This window comes from Peromyscus leucopus, chromosome 14 (assembly GCF_004664715.2).
Source record: "Peromyscus leucopus breed LL Stock chromosome 14, UCI_PerLeu_2.1, whole genome shotgun sequence".
NCBI classification, from domain to species: domain Eukaryota; kingdom Metazoa; phylum Chordata; class Mammalia; order Rodentia; family Cricetidae; genus Peromyscus; species Peromyscus leucopus.
In genome coordinates this window covers 24797476-24824605 of record NC_051075.1, presented here as the reverse complement: position 1 = coordinate 24824605, position 27130 = coordinate 24797476, and the positions used below count along the sequence as shown (strand labels likewise).

The following is a 27130-nucleotide window of genomic DNA, read 5'->3' as shown; positions in this document are numbered from 1 at the left end:
TAAAAGTGTACCACCACAACCTGCTCCAGTATAATTCTTTACTGTTCTAGTTTTATTTTGTACTTTTCCTTGGCCCACTCTGGAGACTGGTGCTTAGAATCTAATAGCTAGGTACTTGAATGCTTATTACTATCAATACTGAGTGGTGCTATTTCTGGATCCTCTTAAAGACTAAAGTTAAAGAATAAATATGTATACACACATCTGTCCCCCTTGCTCCATCCTTTCCTTTGTGACAAACTTGTCTCATATTCTCAATATATTATTTAGCTAGCCTTGTTAAAAGTGACCATATTTACACAAATCACCATTTCCATGCTCTGCAGACATTCTCCTTAACTTGCCCAGGTTCCAGTAACTCACCTTGAGCCTTTGCAAACTTCTTTCTTAGGTATCTTTCTCATTTTGCGGGACATCTACAATGGAATATGTCCCTCTGTTCCTCTACTCCATACTGCATGAATAGTCTCTCTACACATCTTGAGCTCCAAGTCTCCACTGAACTGCTGCATTTCATATGTACCCTGCTTCCTGTTCTTGGACTTTGATGTCTGCACTTGCCTGCTGCCATTGTGAATTCACACATACACACTCCTGGCCACATAATACCTATGCCTCTAATCACAGTTGTTCACGAAGGAATAACGATGAAAGAACAGTAGTATATTGGTCATTAATACAGCTAAGCGAGTCATTTTCACAATATTGCAATACACAATTTAGTGTAAGTTTTTAAAAAATATATATTTTTTATATAGACCAATTTTGAAGAATAAATTATAATTAAAGCACATTATATGTATATGTATGGAAATTGTATAGTGAAACCACTTTGTACATTATATATGTTAATAAAAATGAAGAATGGGACTTTTGCTGTATATTATGATCTTCATAGTCTAAAGGTTCAGTATATTATAACCTCCATTAGTTTGTTAATAACAGCTAAACTATATTTAAGAGATTCTGTCTCACGGGATGATTCTAACAATATTGTTTATTTGTAGGTAAAAAGTTTAGAATGGAAGAACAAAGAAAACCAAGAAAGAGGATTTTCATTTTTGTTTTCACATTTTAAGAAGTTTTACTTGCCTTATATTTTCCCAAACATCTGCAAGGAGAATAGTTTATATCATCCTGTACTTGGTAGGTATAATTTAGAATTTTATAAAAGAACCCACATAAGAACGAGATGTCAGTGTAAAGTTGGCATTTGTTATTTACAGAAAACTGACCAACCACATTTACTATTTTATATTGATGCTATATCCAGATTCATAATGAAAGTGCATTTATAGTAACAAATTTTTACTAGAATGAAAAGGTTTCCTGAAAAGCTTACTCTCTGGATCTCATCCATTAGAGTTAGCAGTAGATTAAATTGAATTCTAATATTTCTATGATCATTAGGGTGTGTGTGTACTTTTTTCTTTTCTTTTTTTAATTTTGAGACAGAGTTGGTAAGCAGCCTAGGTTGGCCTGGAACTTGGTACATAGCCCAATAACAGACCCAGATTGGTCCCAGACTTTATAATCCTTCCTTTCTCAGCCTTCTGAGTGCTGGGATTACAGGTATGTATCATCATGCCTGACTTTAAACTATATATTATGAATCCCCCCCCCCAAGATTTCTCAAGGGTTCCACTAACAATCAAATTATATAGTTAAATTGTTGCATCTTTTTGTCATTTCTGGTCCAATTTTTAGTGGTTTTGTCAAGTGACCTATTGGAGCCCTGCAGTAGAGCTTTGTGTACAGATCTGGATTAGAGGCAGACCTGGGCAATCCATATGTGAAAGGAAGAGATAAATCTGTATGTAGAAAATTTATTTTAAAGAAGGATGTTCCTCGTGGCAAACTGAGGCAACTCGCAGGCTCAGGTGTTGCCATCATGGCCATCTCATTGAATATTTTTTTCTTTGTTTTCAAGATATGGTTTTTCTGTGTAACAGAACTGTCCTGGAACTCACTCTGTAGACCAGGCTGGCCTTGAACTCAGAGATTCGTTTGCCTCTGCTTCCTGAGTGCTTGGATTGATGGTATTTTGGAAAAGACATGCTTTTGTAATTAGCCTAATATATGGTTCATTCTTCTAAGTTCTTAACTAGCATCTAACAGTATAAAAGTTTTTTTTTAAACTAACACTTCTAAAACTAGTATAGTGTCAGAATATCTCCGTAAGAGTTTAAAAATGTTGGCTTAGCTAAGGGTAATTGCTTTTTTTATTTCATGTTTTGTTTTTCAATTTTCTCATAGATATCCCACAGATCAGACCAAAGCCTCATTATGTGATGATAAAGAAGGATGCTGAAACCAATGAAGCAATATACTGTACAAAAGAGCCTTTCATCCAAGCACGGGTTATTGTCATTCGTTGGCTGGTTTCTTTCTGGCTGGAGCCAAAACCACATTCAGGACCTAATATTCCTGGGATGGAAGGTGAAGTCTTGCCAAAGAATATTCAGGTAATATACAAATGAAGCAAGCCTGTTAAAGTTAGAAATGGCTTCCTGAGTTCATCTGCCTTAGGTATATAGCATGTTTAGAATGGGTGCTTGTGATGGTTTATTTGAATAAATCTCTCATAACTCAAACTTTAACCATTATTATAGAAGTAGTATTATCAGGGCTGTGGTGGCACACACCTTTAATTCCACCCAGCACTCTGGAGGCAGAGGCAGGCAGATTTCTGAGTTGGAGGCCAGCTGGTCTATAGAGTAAAGTTCCAGGACAGCCAGAGCTACCCAGAGAAACCCTTTCTGGAGGCGCGGGGGGGGGGGGGGGGGGGGGCGCGCGCGGGCGGGAGAAGAAAAAGAAAAAGTACTATTAATTTTCCTAATAGAAAGTAAAACTTGTATAGTAAATACCTAAAAAAAACTTTAAAAAGAAAAGAAAGCTTGAGGGATATTGAAGATAATTTTAACCATGTATTAGTCTTAGGTTCCAATTTATCTCAGTAGTTTAATAGAATAATAGTCTCCTTTATTCCTAGAGTATAGGTTTGGAGATCCCGTGGATATTACTGAAATTGCAGATAGTATTGGCCCTTTTTATGATGTTTTTCCCTCTTCAGTGTATGATAAAGTTTAATTTAACGCCAGGCGGTGGTAACACACACCTTTAATCCCAGCCTTCAAGAGGCAGAGCCAGGCAGATCTTTGTGAGTTCAAGGCCAGCCTGGTCTACAGAGTGAGATCCAGGACAGGCACCAAAACTACACAGAGAAACCCTGTCTTGAAAAAAACCAAAAAAAAGAAAAAAGAAAAAAAAGTTTAACTCGGGTTCTCATGCTTGTATAATGATCAGTTTACATATGGATTTATCTTCGAACATCATCCTTTTTCCTTCCTTCCTTCCTTCCTTCCTTCCTTCCTTCCTTCCTTCCTTCCTTCCTTCCTTCCTTCTCCTTCCTTCCTTCCTTCTCCTTCCTTCCTTCCTTCCTTCCTTCCTTCCTTCCTTCCTTCCTTCCTTCCTTCCTTCCTTTCTTTCTTTTTCTTTCTTCTCTCTCTCTCTCTCTCTCTCTCTCTCTCTCTCTCTCTCTCTCTCTCTCTCTCTCTCTCTCTCTCTCTCGCTTGCTCTCTCTCTCTCCCCCCCCCTCTCTTTTTTCGGGACAGGGTTTCTCTGTGTAGCTTTGGAGCCTGTCCTGGATCTCACTCTGTAGATCAGGCTGGCCTCGAACTCACAGAGATCCACCTGCCTCTGCCTCCCAAGTGTTGGAATTAAAGGCTTGCACCACCGCTGCTGGCTTTCCTTTTTATTTTCTAAACCTTCACAGAATACAGATATGAAATCTGGTCCAAACTTTCCATTATTAACACTGAGTCTAGAAATATAATAGGGAGTTACATAGCTATACAGTGGAGAAACTGGGATTTTAAATTACGTTGTTTTTGTTTTGTTAGTACTTTCCTTTCCCGTGTGTGTGTGTGTGTGTGTGTGTGTGTGTGTGTCTGTGTCTGTCTGTCTGTCTGTTTTTACTGAGTGATGCCATTTATTTTAATCTAATGTTGACACAGACTTAACTATCAAATCTATTTCTTTTCTATGAATTTAAAAATTTTATTGAAAATATTTTTTTGATCCTGTTTTTCCTCTTTCCTGCTTCCTCCAGATCCTTCCCACCTCCCTATCCACCCAACTATATGTTCTTTCTCTCTCTCTTTAAAACAAGCAAACCCAAAATAACAACAAAAACAAGAAACAAACACACCCACAAAAATGAAAATAAAAAATAAGCAGAAGACCAATAAGATTAAAAAAAACAAACAAACAAACAAAGCAAAGCAAGACAAAAAGTCTACAAAAATGCCATTGAGTTTTGTTTTGTATTGGCCAATTCCTCCTGCCATGGAGCCTTCCCTGAGGTGTGGCTAATATACCCCGTGAGATTCCACTGGAGAAAACTGATTTATTTTCCTTTACCAGTGGGTGGCAGCTGCAGATAGCTTCTTAGTGGGATCCCATGTCCACTTCCACCTCCCAGTGTTGGGATCCCATCTGGCTTGAATCTGTGCAGATATTATACATGCTTTCACAGTCTCTATGAGTTCATAGGTGCATCAGTCCTGTTCTATATGGAAGACAAGACTTCTTTGCTGTCACCTGTCCCTTTTGGCTCTTACAGTCTTTCTGCCTCTTCTTTCAAATAGATCCTTGAGCCAGAGGGGGGGAGGGTTTGATGAAGAAACCCCATTTAGAATGTAGTGCTCCAAAGTCTGTCATTCTCTGCACATTATTCAGTTGTGGGTCTTAGTGTTAGTTCCCATTTCCTGCAAGAAGAGGCATCCTTGATGAGAGCTGAGTGAGACCCTGACCTGTGGGTAGAGCAGTATGTCTCAGTGTCATTGGGAACCATTTTATTGCTCCGTTCCTATAGCAGAATCATATTATTAGGTTTCCCCCTAGAAGTGTGAACTCTCTAGTCTCAGGTTCTTGGACACTTGAGCAGATGGTACCAGAAATGGGTACCATCTCATGAAGTGGGTCTTAAATCCAATCGGAAAATGATTGGTTGCTCCCATGACATTGTTGCATCAGTTTATCTTGCAGTCAGGTCTCTGTTTTAGGCAATAGGGATTATAGCTGGGTGATACTGATGATTACAGTAGGGTTGAAGCTTCTAGTTAGGAACCAGCTTGATTTCTCCATGTTCAATGGCTTAAGTGACTTCAGCAATAGGGTCTTACTATCAGGTTGTGGAGAATAACCAATAGCCTTGGCAATAGCCTTGATGTTTGGGTGTTTCCATTGGGTCCCTTTGGCCAGTGACTAAACAAGATGCAATCCATTCCTGGCACTGGAGGTTTTACTTGGTGGCATAAGATGTCTAGTTGGGGCATTGTCCCCCTTACTTGGTCACTCCATTTAAATTCTTCATATATGTATAAATTGTAGGAAGCTTCTGCAGTAGTAGGTTTCCATATCATTTTTTTCAAATGGCCTTTAGTGTTAGTTATTCCTCTCCATATTCCCTGCTTTACCCTTCTCTTTCATTCCTCTCTCTGTATAATCTTCCTATAGATGGATTTCTAAACAGTCTTATTAAATAAGAAACACAGAGCCAAATACAAAGTTGCAAGCCGTAGAGACCACAGCAATAGCCGCCAACTAACCTTAGCTCACCACCTTGCCGTAGCTTCCCAAGAGAGCTTCTTCCTGTCTAACCTGCACCTTTATTGCCTTCCTGTTCTGCCTTCTCATTGGCTCTAAGCCCAGCCACATGACTTTCTCGTCACTGCCTGTCTATACAGACCTCCAGGTCTCTATGGTTGGTACTGGGGTTAAAGGCATGTGTCACCAGCTTGGCTGTGTCCTTGAACACACAGAGACTCTGCCTGTCATGTGATCAGATTAAGGGCATGTGCGACTACCGCCTGACTTCTGTTTATGGCTCACTGTGACATCTGATCTCCAGGCAAATTTTTATTTATTAACATACAAATAAAATATCACATTTCAGCACAAATAAAATATCACCATATCTTCCAATTCTAGTTTTTCCTTTGTCTCTCCATACTACTAGATTCTATTTCCCCTTCCTTGGGAGATCCTCTCCTACTCCCAGTCCCTCCCATATTAAGTACTTAGTTTTTCTGGAGATTGTAGCACACACATCGAAGATTTGAAAGCTAACATCCACATGTAAGAGAAAACACAATATATGTCTTCTTGGGTTTGAGCTACCTTACTCAGGATGATTTTTTTTTTGTTCCATCCATTTACCTGTGACTTTCATTGTTTGTAACAGCTGAATAGCATTCCATTGTGTAAATATACCACATTTTCATTGTCCATTCATTAGCTGATTGACATCTAGGCTGTTTCCAGTTTCTGCCTATTATATATAGAGTAACAATGGACATGGATGAGCAAGTACCTCTGTAGTAGGATATAGAACCCTTTGTACCCATAGGATTTATGCCCAAGAGTGGTTTAGGTGGCTCTTGAGATACACACACACACACACACACACACACACACACACACACACACACACACACACACACACACGATTCTCAGCTTTCTGAGGAACCACCACACTGATTCCAATAGTGGCTATACCAGTTTGCACTCCCACTAGGGAAGATAAGTATTCCCTTTTCCCCACATCCACACCAGCATGTGATGTTGTTTGTTTTATTGATGTTGGCCATTCTTACTGGTATAAGATGAGATCTCAAAGTAGTTTTAGTTTACATTTCCCTGATGGTTAAAGGTGTGGACCATTTCTTTAAGTGTTTCTCAGCCATTCGTGTTTCATCTTTTGGGAACTCTCTACTTAGTTCCGTATCTCATTTTTAATTGTGTGTGTGTGTTTTTTTAGTTCCTATATATATTTAGATACTAACCCTCTATCATATGTTTTTCCATTCTATAGGCTACCACTTTGCTGAAATGATAGTGTGTTTTGCTGTATACAGCTTTTCAGCTTCCTGAGGTCTCATTGATTAGTTGTTGATCTTAGTGCTGTCAGTGTTCTGTTCAGAAAGTAATTTCCTGTGCCAATGAGCTTGAACCTATTCTGTAATTTCTCTTCTATCACATTCAGGGTATCTGGGCTTTTGTTGATGTCCTTGATCCATCTGGAGTTGAGTTTTGTGCAGGTTGATAAATATGGTTCTATTTGAATTCTTCTGTATTCAGCCATCCAGTTTGACCAGAACCATTTGTTGAAGTTGCTGTCTTTTCTCCAATGTCTATTTTTTACTTCTTTGTCAAAAACCAAGTATCTGTAGGTGTATGGACTTATGTCTGGGTCCTCAATTCAATTCCATTGATCAATGGGTGTGTGTGTGTGTGTGTGTGTGTGTGTGTGTGTGTGTGTGTGTGTGTGTTTTAAATCCAATACCATGCAGTTTTATTGCTGTAGCTCTGTAGTACAACTTGAAATTTGGGGTAACGAACTTCTACCAGTTCATTTTCATGATTGTTTTGCTGCCCTGAATTTTTTTGTCATTCCATATCAACTTTTACTTTCTGTGAAGAATTGTGTTGAATTTTGATGGAGATTGCATTGAATTTGTAGATACTTTTGATAGGATGGCCGTTTTCACAATATTAATCCTATGGGTCCATGAGCATGGGATATCTTCCTATCTTCTGATGTCTTCAATTTCTTCAATGTCTTAACATTTTTCTTATAGAAGTCTTTCACTTGCTTGTTTAGAGTTATTCCAATATATATTTTTGAGGCTATTGTAAAAGGTCCTGTTTCTCTGTTTTCATTTATATATATCGGAAGACTACTGATTTTTGTGTGTTAATTTGTATCCTGTTACTTTGCTGAGTGTGTAGCAGCTATAGAAGTTTCCTGGTAGAGTTCTTGGGATCTTTTATGTATAAAAATCATGTCATAGCCGGGCGGTGGTGGCACACGCCTTTAATCCCAGCACTCGGGAGGCAGAGCCAGGCGGATCTCTGTGAGTTCGAGGCCAGCCTGGGCTACCAAGTGAGCTCCAGGAAAGGTGCAAAGCTACGCAGAGAAACCCTGTCTTGGGGGAAAAAAAAATCATGTCATCCACAAATAAAAATACTTGAACTTCTTCATTTTCTATTGTATCCTGTTGATCTCCTTCAGTTGTCTTAATTGCTCTAGCTAGAACTTTAAGTGCTGTGTGACTAGGTATAGATAATTGACACATCCTGTCTTGTTCCTGATTTTAGTAGAAATACTTTGGGATTGTCCCCATTTAGGTTGATGTTGGCTGTGAGCTTACTGTAAATTGCCTTTATTATGTTGAGGTATATCCTTTGTATTTCTTAGTCTCTCCAGGACCTTTATCATGAAGTAATGTTGGATTTTGTCAAAGGCCTTATCTAATGGGATGATCACATGGTTTTGTTTTTTAGTCTGTTTTTGTGTTGAATTATGTTCATTTATTTATATTTGTGGAACCATCCCTGCATCTCTGGTAAGAAGCCAATTTGATCAGGTTAGGCTTAGGCTTCAGGCTTGATGAATATTCTGTTATTATAGTGAACAGCATTTTCTTACAATTCCTCAGATTTTCTCTTAGTCTTATTTCTTTGTTTCCCGTCATGAGTCGTGTCTCCCCTTCCTCTTCTGCTTCAGAAAGTTTTCAGTGTTTAGCATTGTGAACTAAATAGCCTGATGCTGTTGACTTGTCAGTTTTTTACTCATTCTTAAAGACCAGGGCTTCCTTTGTTTGTGACTGTGTGTTGAAAGTCTTTTCATGTTGGCTTAATTGATGACTTAATTGAATTACTTCAGTTTAATTACAGGTAAGTAGATGGTTTGTTACTACACATTGGTGTTTTTCTATATTACTTAGGTGTTATCTGCATTTCTGCTGAATTCTTCAAAATGGATTCTAAGTGTAATTGATTATCTGGCTTTTTAAAAAAAATATTTATTTATTTATTATGTATACAGTGTTCTATCTGCACGTACCCCTGCAGGCCAAAAGAGGGCACCAGATCTCATTAGAGATGGTTGTGAGCCACCATGTGGTTGCTGGGAATTGAACTCAGGACCCCTGGAAAGAGCAGCCAGGGCTCTTAACCTCTGAGCCATCTCTCCAGCCCGATTTTCTGGCTTTTAAACAGCATTGGATGTGGCCTTGGGGTGGGCCAATACTTACTGAAAGTAAACATTAAGCTGAATGATAATGATGCTCTTTCACTTTTGTTTTCCTTTTAGAGAGCAGCTGCTAGTTTGGTATCCAGAGAAGAAAACAAAAATGATAATGTTGATAAAGCAGACAAAACTGCAGAGCCCGAGCAGTCTCATTCTAACACAAGCACCCTCACGGAGCGAGAACCCAGCTCTTCTAGTCTCTGTAGCATCGACGAAGAGCATCTCACAGACATTGAGATTGTTCGCAGAGTATTTTCATCTAAAAGAAGCAATGTAAACTTCGTCACAGAGATATTTCGTCAGGTAAAATACCCGTGAACATTTTTAGATTGTAATGAAAATGTATGTCATTATTACTGAATATATTGATTTTTAGCTATTTAAAATGAATTCTATGAAGATTTTTAAAGTTAATTTTAATTTTCTTAAACTTATATGAAAAGCATTTTCCATTTATCCTCCTATTTCCCTGTTGTTGTTTTCTTCTCGTAATGAAACACAGAGGTTCATGCATCTAAACACATGCTCTACTGGAGTTGTACCCCATCCTTCCTCTTTTTCCTCTCCTTCATATTCCCTGAGTTATCAAAATAGTTGATCATTATTCACTGTGTGTCTTGGGGTTTCTGTTGTTGTGATAAAACATTGTGACACCAAAGGCAATCTGGTGAGGAAAGGGTTTATTTACAACTTATAGTCCAGCAACCAGAGAAGTCAGGGCTGACACTCAAAACAGGAGCTTGCAATAGCTGATACAGAGGCCATGGAATACTGCTACTTACTGGCTTGTGCTCAGCCTGCTTTGTTATAGCACCCAGAACCACCACTCCAGGGGTGGCCTGCCCACTTGAGCTGTGTCCTCCCTCATCAATTGTTAACCAAGAAAATGCAGCACAGGCTTGTTCACAGGCCAGTTTGGTACAGGGGTTTTCTCAATTGAGGTCCCTTCTTTCCAGATGACTTTGGCTTGTGTGAAATCACCATAAACTGATTGTGCTAGTTTATGGTGAATCAGCACAGTGTGGTAGTTAGTTTAATTGTCAGCCTGACACAGCCTGGAATCATCTGGGAAGAGAATCTGAGGAATGATCTAGACCAGGTTGGCCTGTGGGGCATGGAGGATTGTTTGGATGATAATTTATACAGGAACAGCCAGCCCATGTGGACAACATGATTCTGTGGGCTAGTGTACTGAACCATGCAAGAGTAAGGACAGAGAGCTCAGAACTGGAAGTGTGCATTTTCTTTCCTCTCTGCTCCTGACTGCTCAAGCTCCTGCTGCCATGACTTCCTTAACAGTGATGGACTCTCCCTGGAATTGTAAGCTAAAATAAACCCTCATTTTCACATGTGGACATAGACATTTCAGCCACAGTCCCTGTTATTCTCGTTGTGTCTTCCCCCCTCCCACTTCTGCTATCCTCCGTCCTCTTCTCAGCTAACTCGCCTCCTTCCCATGTCGAGTTTCATTAGGGTTCTTTGTTTACAGGAGTGTGGGGACCTTACCAGTGGCTACACCACTAGAGAAAATGTTTCCCCTCCCTATTGTTATACCCTTTATTGTGTATAAAGCTTCAGAGCAAGGTGGGGCCCATGAACCTTTCCCTGCTCCATGACAGAATGCTGAACAGCCCAATCTTCCGCAGATCTTGTGCAGGTAATCACAGCTGCTGAGAGTTAAGGAATGGGACAACTGTGGCATGCTTGGAAGTCAGTGTTCCACACCTCTCTGCCTCCCGCTTCCAGCTCTTCCATTCCTTTTTGCCCTCTTCCTGTGTGTTCTCCAAGGGAGTGTTTTACCTGGGCATTCAATAGTCATTTATTCCCAGTCCTTTGACTAGTTATGAATCCTAACAGTCATTGCTGACCTCTGCACAAAGAAACATTTCTGACTACTCTAACAGTAGCAGTAATCTATGGGTATAAACATAGTTATTTAAAGCGCAATTTCAGGACCAAATGTGGTAGTTCATGACTTTAATCCAGAGCTCGGGAAGTAGAGATTAGCAGGGCAAACAAAGGCAGGTGGATCTCTCTGAGTTTAAGGCCGGCCTGGTCTAGTGGGATCCTGTCTCAAAAAAAGAGGGCGGAGATAGTTTGGTAGACATATCTTATCATTTACCAAAGTGACAGCAATAACTTCCCCTGTAGAGCCCTGCTTCCCCTAACCTAGGCATCTGAACAGTTGACCATGTCGAATGTGAATTTCCTCTTGTGGAGCAGGCAGCAGACCCAGATAGAAAGAATGGTTACTCATAGTAGACTTCCCACTATTGCATCAGCGAGTTTATCTTGCATGTCTAGTTGATTCGTGTTTTTGTTTTTTACTTTACTTTTTAAAGACAGGCTCTCACTCTGTATCTCTGGCTGGCTTAGAACTTGATCTGTAGGATGATCCACTTGCTTCTGTCTCCCAAGTGTTGGGATTAAAGACATGTGCCACCACACCCAGCCTTAGTTAGTACTTTTGGACACAGAAGTTACAGGTCAGTAAGACTGTTAGTGACAATTTCCCCAGAAGCCAACATAGCACCTTCTGGCACTGTGAGGGTGAGCAAGAAGGAAGCATCTAGCTTATTTCCACCTTGACTTTTCTATACCCTGTGACCAGGGCTTTTGGCAACTTAAGTCATTGGGTCTTCTCATCTAATTCTGGTGGACAACCAACAGCAGTGGTGATCCCTTTGTTGTTTTAGGAGTCACAGGAGCCTCCCTGGTCATAGGGAGGGGGACCACTTGGCACTGGGATTTCCATTCAATAATCTATGGCTTCAGGGAGTAGCTTTAGCCACCCATACAGGGTATCTCTCCCCCCCCCCCTTTTTTTGAGACACAGTTTTTCTCTGTAGCCCTGGCTGTCCTGGAACTCACTCTGTAGATCAGGTTGCCTTCCAACTCAGAGGTTCACCTGTCTCTGCTTGGGATTAAAGGCGTGCACCACCATGCCCTGCCAAACCTTTTCTTTTAATTAATTAATTATTTATCTTTTAATTAGCTTATCAAGTATCATATTTTCTTATCTTTTTTCTATACATTGTTAGTATATACCTCCTTCTCTGCACCATCTCCCTACCCAATTCTCAGTATTCTCCCTTTCACTTCCATACCACAAGCCTTCTACTCCCCCTATACCTGTTTTGGCTACGTTGCGAGACCCCCAGGAAGACCACAGAGCCGATATCCGATGCAAAACACACTGGGGTTTATTGATAACAAGCAAGCTCAGGCTTGGTCTGCATCCAACACACTGGCTGGCCAGGTGAAGGAGGACGGCCCTGAGCTCTCAGGGTGAAGGGTTTTTAAAGAGAAAAACCACAAACAGGGTGGTACAAGCCTTGGCATCATATGATTGGGTGAGGGTGTGTAATGTAACCTTTTAATTTACTGGTTGGGGGTTGCAGTTATCATTTTGGGGCAGGCCTGAACAAGTCCCAGGCTTTGTCCTTGAGCTACCATGGAGACTGCCTGGCTTTGCATGTTCACATTGATCCATGCCCGTAGCTCTAGGTTGGTGAGGGGTCCCAGACAGTAAACAACTGGCTGAACCTTGAATGTCAGAGTACGTGTAGAAAGGGAGCTACTGCAAGGACTATGTCTTTTGTTCATGGCCCTCCCAGAAACTGCTTAAGTCTTAGGAAACTGAAATTGAGGCCCAGTCTCTGAGAGATTAAACAGCCTGTTATGGTGTCTGCTTGATCCTTTCATACCCTCTTTAAAAGGATAAAGACTCGGGCTGGAGAGATGGCTCAGAGGTTAAGAGTATTGGCTGTTCTTCCAAAGGTCCTGAGTTCAATTCCCAGCAACCACATGATGGCTCACAGCCATCTGTAATGAGATATGGCGCCCTCTTCTGGCCTGCAGACAGAACACTGCATACATAATAAATAAATCTTAAAAAAAAAGGATACTCTACACACACCTATATAAATGCCCAAATATAAAAGTGCAAGCAAGCTAAGACTATGTGAGAAAGAACATGCAGTGTTTGTCTTTCTCAGTCTGAGTTATTCCACCTAATATTTTCCTACAGATTTCAAAATTTCATTTTTCTTTATGGCCAAACAAAATTACATTGTGTATATGTGCCACGTTTTTATTATCCTTTCGTCAGCTGATGGACATCTAGGCTGATTTCATTTTCTTGCACTTATGATTAGAGCAGCCATGAACATGGATGTGCAATTATCTCTGTTGTATATATAGAATTCTTTGGGTAAATGCCTAGGAGTGGTATAACTATTATTTTGAGAAACGTCACTGATTTCCACAGTGACTGGACCAGTTTACACTCTCACCAACAGTGAATGGGTCTTTCTGTTTCCTTCACTGTAACAAGTCTTTCTCTGTCCTGCCAGTCAGCTCCCAAATAATGACACAGAGACTTCTTTTAATTATGAAAGCTTGGCCTTTAGCTGAAGCTTGTCTCAATTATAACGTAAATTAACCCATTTCTTTTAATCTATGTTCTACAGTGTGGCTTTTTATTTTTTTTCCCTTATTCTGTACCTCTAACTCCTTCCATGTCTGGCTGGTGACTCCGCCTTTACCTTCCCAGAGTCCTCCCTGTGCCTGGAAGTCCCCCCTAACCTTCTGCCTAGCTATTGGCCATTTAGCTCTTTATTAAACCAATCAGAAGGCATCTTGGCAAAGACATCTTCACAGTATACAAAAAGATTATTCTATAACACTTCACATCCTCACCAGCATTGTTGTTTTTCTGTTTTATGTCCGTCCCCCCCCTTTTTTTTTTTTTTGGTTTTTTGAGACAGGGTTTCTCTGTGTAGCTTTGTACCTTTCCTTGAACTCACTCTGTAGCCCAGGCTGGCCTTGAACTCACAGAGATCCACCTGCCTCTGCCTCCCGAGTGGTGGGATCAAAGGTGTGCACCATCACCGGCTGGCTCTCTTTCCCTTTAAAAAAAAAAAAAAATGTGTGTATGAATGTTTTGCTTGCATGTATGTCTGTGTACCATATGCATGCCAGGTGCCCTTGGAGGCCAGAAGAGAATGTCAGAACCCTTGGAAGTAGAATTTGGATAGTTGTGAAGCCACCATATGGGTGCTGGGAATTGAACCCAGGTCCTTTGCAAAGACAAGAACTCTTAACTGCTGAGCCATCTCTCAAGCCCCTCATTTGCTTTCTTGGTGATAGCATTCTAACTGAGATGAGATCTAATCTCAAAGTAGTTTGACTTTGTGTTTCCTTGGTAGCCAAGGATGTTGAACACTATTAAAAGTATTAATTGGGCATTTGAATTTCTTTTCAACTTTTGACAACTCTCTGGCTAGTTCCTTAGTGTCCAGATTTTGTTTGTTTGGTTTTCTTCTTTCTTGATTAAGTTTTTGTCTAGTTTAGTTTTTTAAGGGTTTTTATGTTCTAGATATTAATCCTCTGTCAGATATATAGCTGGTGAAGAATTTCTCTCATACCATAAGCTGTCTCTTCATTCAATATTTCCTTTGCTGTACAGAAGTTTTTTGTTGTTTGTTTGTTTTCTGAGGCAGGGTTTCTCTGTGGAACAGTCCTGGCTGTCCTGGAATTTACTCTGTAGCCCAGGCTGGCCTTGAACTCACAGAAATCCGCCTGGCTCTGTCTCCCGAGTGCTGGGATTAAAAGCATGCAACACTACTGCCCAGCCAGAAGTGTTTTTTTTTTTTTTGTTTTGTTTTGTTTTTGTTGTTGTTGTTGTTGTTTTGTTTTGTTTTGTTTAATTTTGTGAGGCTCCATCGGGAGTTGATTTTTGTGCAGGATGGGAGATAAAGTTCTACTTTCATTCATATGTGGCCAGCCTAAAGTTGTCCTTTCTCTGTTTGTTTTTGACATCTTCATGAAAAACCATGTGATGGGAGCTGTGTGAGCTAATATATGAGTCCTCTATTTTATTCCATTGTATCTACTTGTCTGTTTTTCCACCAGTACCATACTGTTTTTATTACTATATAGTATGTTTTAGCAATTTGAAGTCAGGCATGATGATACCTTCAACATTATTCTTTTAGCTCAGTTAAGCTATCTGGGATCTTTAGTGCTTCCATATGAATTTTAAAATAGTTATCAATTTCTGTGAAGGATGATGTTAGAATTTTCATGGGGATATATAAATTTATAGATTGGTTTGGTAGGGTTGTCATTTTAACAATTTAATTCCTCTAACTTATGAGCATGGAAGTCCTTGACATCTTATTCCTTCTTCAGTGTTTTAATGAAAAAGTTTCATGTTCTGTTGAGATGTATTAGTGGCTTAAGGCCTTTGCCGCCAAGCCTGATGACTTGAGTTTGGTTCCTGGGAACCCACATAGTCGAAATAGAGAACTGATTCCCAAAAGTTATATTTTGACCTCCACATATGAAGGCTACTGATTTTTGTATGTTAAATTTGAGTCCTTGCATGTTGCTGAAAATGTTCATCAGTTCTAGGAATTTTCTGGTGGATTCTTTAGTCTCATGTATAATGTTGTAGGGTAGCCACCAGAGAAGACTGCTTGGACATGGGTTTAAGCCAATAGAAGGTTTTTATTAGCCAGCCATGTGACTATATTGTGTGTTTGGAAAACTGTGTAGCCCTGAGCCTTTCTCAAGGTGAGCTTTTAAGCTCAAAAAACATGTTCTGGGTTGACATACTTCAGTTAATGAGAACAGTTAGCCAGAAATGGAACTACAAAAGCAAAAAAGCAAGGTTAGTACATTTAGAGACTTTCCTAGAACTATGGACTTTAATACTTGGGGTATTTGTTTTAGTTTTGGCAGGTGGTGTTGTCTATGTGATGAGTTTTACGGTTTTACTTTCATCATGGAGTCAGTTGTACTAAGGGCTGGGACAGTGTTACCTACATATAGAATCATGTCAAGTGTAAATAAGGGTACACTGACTTAATCTTTTCCTATTTGTATCTGTAAGGGGAAGTTTCTGTCCACAAGCTGCTTCCCAAATAACCAACACAGAGACTTAATAATAATTGTAAATGAATATTAATTGTAAATGATCGGCCAATAGCTCAGGCTTGTTACAAGCTCTTATATTTAAATTAACCCATATTTCTTATCTGTGCTTTGCTACATGACTTGGTACTTTCTCTTAGTATGGCATGCCCATCTTGCTCTCTCCACATCTTCCAGCAACTCCTTTGACCTTGTCCTTCTTCATCCCATCATTCTCAATTTGGCTTTCCTGCCTAACTTTGTCCTGTTCAGCTATTGGCCAGTCAGGTTGTTTACTAAGCTAATCATAGCAACATATATTCACATAGTGTGCGGAAGGATTATTCCACAACATGAAACCATTTTACTTCCTTTTCTCTTATAAGTCTTATACGTCTACAAACACTATATTGAATAGGAGTAGAGAGAGCAGCAAACATTCTTATTTCTTGTCTTGGAAATGTTGCTAAGTTTTCCACCATTTAGCATTTTGTTGACTATAGATTTGTCATATGTCATCTTTATTATGTTGAGAAATATTCCATTCCTAGTTTATTATGCATTTTTTATCATGAATGGATATTGAATTTTGTCCAAAGTGTTAAATGATCATGTGATTTCTATCCTTGAGTCCATTTATGAAATTTATAGCATTTATTGACTTAGATATGTTACATATCTAAGAATAAAACCATCTTGATTATGATTAATGATCTTTCTGTTAATGTTATTTAATTTGTTTTTTTAAGTTTTTTCTTGAAATTTTCTGCATATATTTATAAGAGAGATTGGTCTGTAATTTTATTTTTTTATGTCTTTCTAGTTTTAATCTAACTGTTTAAATCTATTTAAATTGTTTATCACATCTTGGTTTATTTTTTGTAGATTATAAGCATTTAGAAATTCATCCATTTCTTTTAGCTTTTTTTTTTTGGTTTTTCGAGACAGGGTTTCTCTGTGTAGCTTTGCGCCTTTCCTGGAGCTCACTTGGTAGCCCAGACTGGCCTCACAGAGATCCGCCTGGCTCTGCCTCCTGAGTGCTGGGATTAAAGGCGTGCGCCACCAACGCCCGGCCTTCTTTTAGCTTTTCTAACTTAGTAGAATAAGTTTGTAAGGTGAGATCTAATTATTTTTTTAATCTCAGTGATACCTGTTGTAATGGCTCCCTTTTCATCTGTAATTTTATTAATTTGGATCTTCTTTTTCTTTTAGTTTAGCTAAAGGTTTGCTAATTTTGTTTATCTTTTCAAAGAAGCAACTCCTTGTTATTATTGTTTTTTCTTTGTTGTTATTATTTTTATTGTGTTAATTTCTGCTGTGGTCTTAGCGATTCCTTTTCTCTAGTGGCTTGGGATTTGGTTTGTTCTTTACCCAGAAGCCTAAAGTATTTACTTAAGATTGTTCTGATTATTTTATGTAGGAAGTTAGAGCTCTAAACTTTTCTTTAGGACAGCTTTTATTGTGTCTCAGTAGGTCTTTATTGTGATTTTTGTTTTCATTCAATTCTGGAAATTCCCCCCCCCCCCCCCCCCCCCCCCCGTTTTTCAAGACAGGGTTTCTCTGTGTAGCTTTGCGCCTTTCCTGGAACTCACTCTGTAGTCCAGGCTGGCCTCAAACTCACAGAGATCCACCTGGCTCTGCCTCCCGAGTACTGGGATTAAAGGTGTGCACCACCACCACCTGGCCAATTCTGGAAATTTCTTCAAATACTCATTTATCGTTGAATAGAATGCTGTTTAATTTCCATGTGTATATGTTCTAGGGTTGTTCTTACTGTTGATTTATAGTTTTACTTCATTGTGATCAGATAGGGTACCAAAAAATAGTTCAGTTTGCCTGTGTTTGTTGAGACTTGTTTTGTATCCTAATGTATGATCTTTTTTGGAGAACATTCCAAGGGCTGCTGAGAAAAGTTTATGTTTTGCATGGAATATGTTTTGGATAGAATAGTCTGAAGGTGTCTGTTAAGTCCATTTGATATATGATGTCATTTTCTGATGCAAATGTTTCTGATTATTTTCTGTCAATAGGTGAGAGTAGGATATTGAAGTCACCCACTACTGCAGTGCTGGTGTTAATGTGTGACTTTATATCTAGTAGTATTTGTCATATGAAATGGGTGTGTCTGTGCTTGGGGCATATATGTTAAGAATTCTATTTTCTTGATGGTTTGTTTAGTCACATGAAGTGACTTCTTTATCTTTTCTCATTAGTTTTATAGTGAAGTCTACTTTGTCAGATGTAACAACAATGATATCTGCTTGTTTCCTAGGTCCATTTGCTTGGAATACCCTTTATATATCCTTATATCTATTAAATAAATGCTATCTTTTTTGTGTGTGTGTGGTGAAATAGAGGGAACAAAAAACTGGTTCCTGCTTTTTGATCCAGTCTACTTGTCTGTATCTTGGTTTGGGAAATTGAGACCATTAATATCCAGAGCTTTTATTGAAAGCTGTGTACTAATTCCTGTCATTTTGTTGATTTTTGTAGTGGTTTTTTTTTTTTTTTCCCTTTCCTGATTAACTATTATTCTGGTGTGACTTTGTTTCCTGTGGATAGATTGTTTGTTTCTTTCTTTTTAGTCTGGAACATTCCTTTAAAGTAGCTTCCATAGAGAGATGCCTTAATGGTTATAAATTCTGTTAGCCTGTTTTTATCATAGAAAGTTTGTACTTCTCCTTCTAATGGGACAGATAGCTAGCTCTGCTTGGTCTGGCAGCATTTGTGAGTTAGCAGTTGGCTTTTAAAACTTGAAGTGCATCTTTTTAGGACCTTCTACTTTTATAAGTTTCAGTTGACAAATCTGCCTTTATGTGTAACTTGATGTTTTTCTCTGCCACTTTCAATATGCTTTCTTTGTTCTGTATATTTAGTATTTTAATTAGGATTCAAGAGAAAGTTCTTTCTGGCCTTATTGTTTGGTGTCCTGAATGCCTCCTTTATGTGGATGGGCATCTCTTTCCTAACTCTAGGACATTTTCTGTTATGATTCTTTTGAAATGTTTTGTGTGTCTTTAAAATGAATTTTTTCTCCTATGTCCATGACCTCTAAACTTTGTTTTTCATGTCACATGAGTCTTGGAATTCCCACTTGTGCATTTTTATGACCTTCATTTTGCTCTTACTGGGTTGTTCCAGTTCCTCCATCTTGCTTCCAGCTCAGATATTTTTTTCTCTCCTTCATCTATTCTGTTGGTGAAACTTTGCACAGAACGTTTAATATGACTTACTGTTTTTTTCATTTCCAGCATTTCATACTGATTTTTCTTCAGTAACATTTTGTTGAATTCTCCTTTCATACCTCACATCATTATTCTTATTTTATTCAAATGTCTATATTCTTCATCTGTAGTAAATCTTTTTATGGAAGCATTTTAATAGTAATAATTCTCAATATAGCAGTAAATGTAAGTTTATTAAATGTGGCTTATGAGAAGTTATATTTATATTGAACTTTGCAAGAGTAAAGTTTCATGAAACAAAGAATGTTAACATTTAGAAGTAATGCAACTAAGACACATCTTTGTTTCTTCTGCTTGAATAGCTATCTACTATATTCTTTTTCAAGGTATTTACAAAATATTTGGAGATAAAAGGCTTTCGGGGGTTGATTAGTAGTTAATGAATTAAGTTTGTGAAATTGCTTATATCCCTATTGTGTGAGATGAAAAATAAATTAATGTTTGTCACAAAACAAAAAGTATCATTGTTTCTTTTTCTTTTTTTCTACTTCCTAGGCATTTTTATTACCAATTTGTGAAGCAGCAGCTATGAGGAAAGTGGTGAAAGTGTATCAAGAATGGATTCAACAAGAGGAAAAGCCGGTGTTCATGCAAGAGCCTGAAGAAGGCCCGCTCATTTCTTCAGATATACCTTGCCTTGAAAACGTCACAGACCATGATATTTCCTTAGAAGATGGAGAAAAAAGAGAAGAGGTAAGATTATAAGATATATATGTTTTAATATGAGTTCAATAGATTAGAGTTTTTCAAAAGTATAATAGGGTGCTGATATAAATATGTTTAAAAAGATAAAGTATCTTTCAGTATATTTTGCATTTTATATCACAGTATTTACTTCTAGTACTCTTTTGCAAAGTTCTGTGATGTATTTTATTTTTATTTTGATGTCACAATCTAAAAGCAAAAATAAATGATGTTGAGGTTATGTTGTGTAGATCAGGGCTTTGTAAACTTTTTCCACTGCCAACTTTTTTACCTAATACATTTTTATACAACCTAGTGTTTATCAGTGTATAACAAAGGTGTCTGGGATAAGTAAGGTGACACACACCCTTAATCCCAGCACTCAGAAGGCAGAGGCAGGCAGAGCTCTGTGAATTCGAGTCAGTACATAGCAAGTTCCAGGCAGCCAATGCTGCATAGACCCCCCTGCCCCCCCAAAAAAGACATCTGAATCATTCATTAAGAATAAATCGTCAAAAAAAAAAAAAAAAAAAAGCCGGGCGGTGGTGGCGCACGCCTTTAATCCCAGCACTCGGGAGGCAGAGCCAGGCGGATCTCTGTGAGTTCGAGGCCAGCCTGGGCTACCAAGTGAGTTCCAGGAAAGGCGCAAAGCTACACAGAGAAACCCTGTCTCGAAAGAAACAAAAAAACCAAAACAAAACAAAAAAAAGAATAAATCGTAAATTTATTTTCAAAGTTTTATGTATGTATGAATATATATAAATAAAATTTTACCATTTATTAAAGACAAAAGCAAATTTCTACACTAATGAAATAGATATGAAAAGAAATAGACTTGTCTGAGTATTTGATACTGGAGGACATGAGCATGTTCAGCATTTTTAATAGTTAATTGACATTTTTATTTTATAGTCATCAGTGCTAATTATTCCACTTTGTATAAATATGTAGTGCAAAATGTTGGAAGTATCTCTAAGACCATTTTAGAAATTGTTGGAAATTCTGTTCTAATGTCAAGCTAAAAATTCATTTTTTATAATTGCTATTCGAGTCAGCAACTTAACATCAATTTAAGAAAAAATTAAACATTCTGACATAGTCCAAACCAAAGAAATACTAATTTGGTACTTCCATGCTGAGGAATAACAATATGAAAATATTAAGTTTTTATATTGTCTTGTTCCATAGTTACGCCATTATATTTTCCAAAAGCAGGAAACTTTTCATGCATAGTGAAAACACTGCAATTCATAACACATCGTAGTCCTGAATCTGAGTGGCATTCATGGGTGTTCTGTGGTGTGAAGACGTGCTCAGTACAGATTGTGTATACTGTATGTTCAGAGCCAGGATTGTAGTCCAGCCATGAAATGCAGCACAGGCCAGTGTGCCTGGAACAGCTTGGATTCATTATGTATTTGATTTTAATTTTCTGGTGTACATTCAGAAACTTTTCACTATTGTAAATTGTTCACTTATCCCACATCCATTTATGCAGCCTGTGGTTAAGAAAGGATTGGGGTACATATCAAAGGTGGACACTGTCATATTTTAAACGTGTACCAAATCAAACCTGATGTTAGAGGACATACCTTTGTGATGGTTATCAAATTATTGTTCCTTTTCTCAAAATATTGTCTGCTAATGCTCTGAATGGCTACCCACCACAAACCAAAATGTTTTGAGTTCTTTTCTAGACTCCTTTGCATTAGAGCTAACTGCAGAATTCAGAGTTTTCCTGACATGATAAAATATATTGCTGGTGATAAGAAAGCCTAGAATTTATTCACAGAGCAGAAAGAACAGGGAGCAGAGGTAGCGCTGGGTCACTGAGTCCATTCATTCCTTAGACCTAAGCAAATTTTCATCTTTGGGTTGTTCAACCCTTGTCATGTAGCTGACTCTCAAGGAACTAGACTGAGATGAAATTTAGGAGTATAAAAGACTATCAGGCCAGGCAGAAGTGGTGCATGCATTTAATCCCAGCCCTCTGGAGGCAGAAGCAGATGGATCTCTGTGAGTTTGAGGCCAGTCTGATCTACGAAGCAAGTTCCAGGACAACTAGAGCTACACAGAGAAACCCTGTTGTTGTTGGGGGTTTTTACTCTTTTAGGGGCCCGCCACCCAACTTCCAAATAAATCACACACGGAGGCTTAGTCTTAATTATGAGTGTCTGGCCTTAGCTTGGCTTGTTACTAGCCAGCTTTACTTAAATTATCCCATGTAGCTTTTGCCTTTGGACTTTTACCTTTCTCCATTTCTGTATATCTTCTGTTACTTCTTACTCCGTGGTTTGCTATGTAGCTGGGTGGCTGGCCCCTTCTCTGTCTACTCTTTCTCCTTCCTTCCTCCAGATTTCTCCTTCTATATATTCTCTCTGCCTGCCAACCCTGCCGGTCCTTTCTCCTGCCTTGCTCTTGTCCATTCAGTTCTTTATTAGACCATCAGGTGTTTTAGACAGGCACAGTAACACAGCGTCACAGAGTTAAACAAATGCAACATGAACAAAAGTAACACACCTTAAAATACTATTCCACACCCTGTCTCAAAAAACAAAAGACTGTCTGTTTTTATCGATTTACCTTTCTATAGTACAAAGTATTTTGAATTAGGAGAGGAACAGTTGGGTAATGTTTCTTTTTTAGCTGTTAATTTAACCTCACCAATGGAGTTTAATCAGGATAAAGACACATGAATGAATAGAGTGGTTCTACATGGATTAATTGAGCGAGGAATTATAACACGAATCTTAAAAGGTCTTGTTAATAAAAACAAACCTGGAGCCAGGAATTGGGGTGAATGCTGGAATATCAGAGAAACAGAACAAGCCACATCCAACCTCACCTTGCCAACTTCTCAGCTGATCTTGTTTCCTCAGACTGAAAGCCTCTGAGTCCTCATTCGAATGGATCTCAGTTGAATTGCTCAAAAGCCTAAAAGCTTTAAAAGGCCCTAGTTCCTGGTCCTCAAGCCTTATATACCTTTCTGCTTTCTGTCATCACTTCCTTGGATTAAAAGTGTGTGTCTTTCCCAAGCAAGACATGAGATCACAAGTGCTGGGATTAGGAGAGGAGGAGGAGATCGGGGGCCAGCCATTCAGCTACACAGCAAGCCACAGAGTAAGAGGAAGATTTACGGAAGTAAGAGAATGGAAAAGCCCAGAGGCAAAAGGTAGCAGACGGGATAATTTAAGTAAAGCTGACTAGTCAGTCGGCCCGTTGGTGGCGCCCCGCCGACAGGGTCATACAGGCCCAGCAGCAGCCGACAGAGACATGCTGGCCCGGCAGCGGCCCACAGAGGTAGACGGGCCCCGCATCGGCAGCCGACAGGGACATACAGGCCCAAAGGCAGCCGGCAGAGACATACAGGCCCGGTAGTGGCCTGCAGAGGTAGACGGGCAGGGCAGCAGCGACAAGCAGAGGCAGGTAGGCCCGTGGTGGCAGCCGGCAGGGACATACAGGCCCAGCAGCGGCCCACAGAGGTAGACTGACCCGGCAGAGGCAGGCAGGCCCGGAGTGGAGGCAGGCAGGCAGGCACAGCAGGTGACGGCCAAAACACAGTCACAATAAATACCAGAAACAGAGCTATTACCTTCTGAAGAGCTAGTGAAAACAAACTCTTAATCAAAAGCTTGGAACAGGGACACCTCTAACCCCAACACCCGGTGAAGAAGCTATCTCCGTGGGACGGAACCAGAACGAATCTGAACACTCCGTCTGAGGACAACCCAGGGCCCAGCTGCCGATCCTGCAAAACCCAACAACTTGGAGGTGTTGGTGAGACTACCCCGCTCAGCTGAAATCCATCTGGGAGAGGATTCAGATGCCTACAGTTTGAAGTCTGAAGAAACAAGATCAGCTGAGGAGTTGACAAATGAACAAAACGTGACCTGGGAACACAGAAGAAGGCGCTGCCCAGCCACCAAACCAGATCACCAGAATCATAAGTATATACTTCACCGACTGAAATCAGCTGTCCCTGAAGAAACAGCCCAATAGCACCAATTTAACCAAGAACTCCTACTAAACCAAGACTAAAAATTAGAACAAGACAGGCACTCTCAGACACAGACACCACCTACACCGCACAGAGGAAGAGATGAGTAGACGCCAGTGCAAAAATACAGGCAACAACATAAAGACCTATATGGCAACATCAGAACTTAGTGATTCTACACCTGCAAGACCTGAACATACCAAGACAGAAGAAAGAGAAAAAATCAACCCTAAAAATGACTTTAAGAAGATGATAGAGGCCCTTAAAGAAGAAATAAAACATTCCCTCAAAGAGGAAATAAAAAATTCCCTTAAAGAGGTAATGAAAAACTCCATTAAAGAGGAAAAATAAAAAAACTCCCTTAAAGAAATGGAAGAAAAAACGAACAAAAAATGGGAAGAAATCAAAGAAAGCCAAGAAAAAGCAATTAAACAGATGAAAGAAACATTCCAAGATCTGAGAAATGAATTTGAGACAAGTGCTGGGATTAAAGGCATGAGTCACCATGCCTGGCTGCTTCCAGTGTGGCCTTGAACTCACAGAGATCTGGATGGATCTCTGCCTCCAGAATGCTAGGATTAAAGGCGTGTGCTACCACTGCCTCACCTCTATGTTTAATATAGTGGCTGTTCTGTTCTTTGACCCCCAGATAAGTTTATTGGGGTGCACAATATATCAACCACAAGGGACTGTGGGTGGGGAATGCAGAATCTGCCTAGAGAGCCTAGACTGACCTCAAACTGCCGATCTTTCTTAGTGTTTTGAATGATGCTCTGTATAAGATGAGGAAATGTTTAAGTAGTATTACTGAGACAGTGGTAGAAGCAGACTAGCATGTATGAGGTCTTTGATTCAATTTCCAACTGCCCCCAAAAAGTAAATAAAGAAAAAATGACAAATGCAATTGTATTATATAAATTGTTTTGATTTGGGGTTTTGAGGATTTTTTTATTTTTATTTTTATTTTTTTGAGATGGGATGTCGTGTATTCCAGACTGGCATCAGTCTCACTATATAACCTAGGATGATTTTAAATTCTTGATCATCTTGTCTCCATTTCCCAAGTACTGGGATTACAGATATATACCACCATGCCCAACAAAGTATATAAAATTAATCATATAATTTGTGAAAGAGAATTCATAGTACTATTAGGTATTACTAAGAAATATCAAATATTTCAGTTATGCTAGAAAATACACCTATCAGTCTAAATGATGTATTTTCCACAACCCTTTTAGTTATACTCTGTGTACACTGAACCTACCCTGCATCATTTATGTGGGAATAATAGAATAAACTGTATACAGAATTACAAACAGGGACCAGACATGGTGGTGCATGCTTTTAATTCCATTGCTTAGGAGACAGAGGCAGATGGATCTTTGTGAGTTTGAGACCAGTCTGATCTACATAGTTCCAGGACAGCCAAGAGCTACATAGTGAGACCCCATCTCAACAACAACAACAAAAACAGGCAAGCACACAAACAAACCAAAAACAAACTACACCAAAAAATAAAATAAAAAACAAATAGAAGTAATCAACGGGTTGAGGGAAGATGAGTTGATAATATAGATGTATTGATAGGCACATCTTCTGTTGGTTGTTCACATCAATATTGCCATTAGTAGTATGAATTTTCAGAAGTGCCAGTAGCTCTTGTAAGGATATTAACCCAAATGATATAGTCACTCATTGATTGATATCTGATAGGTTCAATATATATTACAATTGCTCAAAATTTTGGTGTTACAAAGTGAAATTATAGATTCGGATAATTACGAGTGGGTTTTTATTCACATAGCATTTAACATGTTTGGAAGACACTATTTTTCTGTGAGTTTTCAGTACTTTTGTGCATCTTGTAGGACATTAGGTATTTCCTAGTTCAGTAACTTCCAGTGGCATTTTCTAATAAAGTACCTCCAAAATGTTCAGAATATCTTATAAAGCAAAGTATGCATTATAAAACCATATTACTACTGTGATCCTAGAGTATAAAAGAGAATACTTTATACTCTGCCTGGAGGTGATAATACAGTATGAAAAGCAGGTAGATCAATGGGAAAGGAACCATAGAGTATAAATAGCATCCACAAAGGAGTAAGGGACTTTGAAAATACTTTTCTCTAGCGTTAGCTAAGAGTCATTAGGAGAGAGTGATAGGCTGTATGACATAGACAAGGCTTAGGCTCTGTTCAGTAACTTGGGACACTTCGTTAGGTAGTTAGTGCACTTCGATTATTTTCCAGACACTGGAAACCTTTGCAAGTAGCCTGAATAGTTAAATATTTTAGAAGGATTGTACAAGACCAAGTCGAGAGTAGACTGGAAGCCAGTCTGGGTCAAGCAGACCAGTTAGGAAGTGTTAGCAAAGTCCAGAGTGAGATGAGAGTACCTGAAATAGGATTGTGGAAGTTGCAAATGACTGTAAGAGAGAACATATATATGTTAGTTTGTCTGTTTGTAAAACCTGTGGGCTTTAATGATTGCCATCATGGAAGGATGGAAAGTGAAAAGTGCAGATTTGTTGGTGGAGACTAATGTGGCTGCAATAGGTAGATATGGGAAGTTTATGGAAAAGAGGCTTATCTTTATACTTGCAGGTCATTTAGGAAGACTTTAGAAGACATATTGTCATAGAGATACAGAGCCCAAGAGAAAGGCTGGGCTAGAGCATGGAGCATTGTATTGCCTCCTCAGAGAGCTGAGTTTCTATTTAGGACAGAGTGTTAGACAAAACTACATGTATGTTGTAGGTGTAACTCTACGCAAACGGTAAGAAGGCCGCTCTAGAAAAATATTGGTGACAAAGGGCTGGGAATGTCACTGTGGCAGAGTGCTTGCATGGCAGACGGAAGGCCCTGAGTTGATCCAATGGCTTCTGTCTGTAATTCTAGCCTTGGAGACTGGAGCAGAGAGATTGTTGATAGTTCAAGGCCAGGTTGGGCTACAGAGTGAGGCCCTGTCAGGGAGGGAGGGAGAAGAGGAGGATACTATCAATGATTGTTCAGAAGCAGCAGTGGCTGGGGGAATGACTCAGTGGATCAAGTGTCCACACAAGCACGCATGGGTACAAGTGTCTGTACATGCCTGTGCATACACTTGCATACAACATACACACACACCCTACAACACAACAAAACAGGCTCTTACCCAAGGGAACTTGTAGCCTGTACTACCTAA

The 27130-nt window shown here is 39.2% G+C and overlaps 1 protein-coding gene across 14 annotated transcripts in view; it reads left to right on the top strand.

The window, feature by feature from the left end:
• Window positions 1-27130, top strand: part of Ralgapa1 (Ral GTPase activating protein catalytic subunit alpha 1) — a 220128-nt gene that overhangs the window by 53363 nt on the left and 139635 nt on the right. For all 14 annotated transcript variants that reach the window (XM_028869729.2, XM_028869733.2, XM_028869732.2 and 11 more), the window contains exons 8-11: window positions 1008-1146; window positions 2257-2465; window positions 9161-9400; window positions 19756-19953. In XM_028869729.2, the coding sequence (XP_028725562.1) occupies window positions 1008-1146; window positions 2257-2465; window positions 9161-9400; window positions 19756-19953 (786 nt within the window). The remainder of the gene's footprint in view (window positions 1-1007; window positions 1147-2256; window positions 2466-9160; window positions 9401-19755; window positions 19954-27130) is intronic.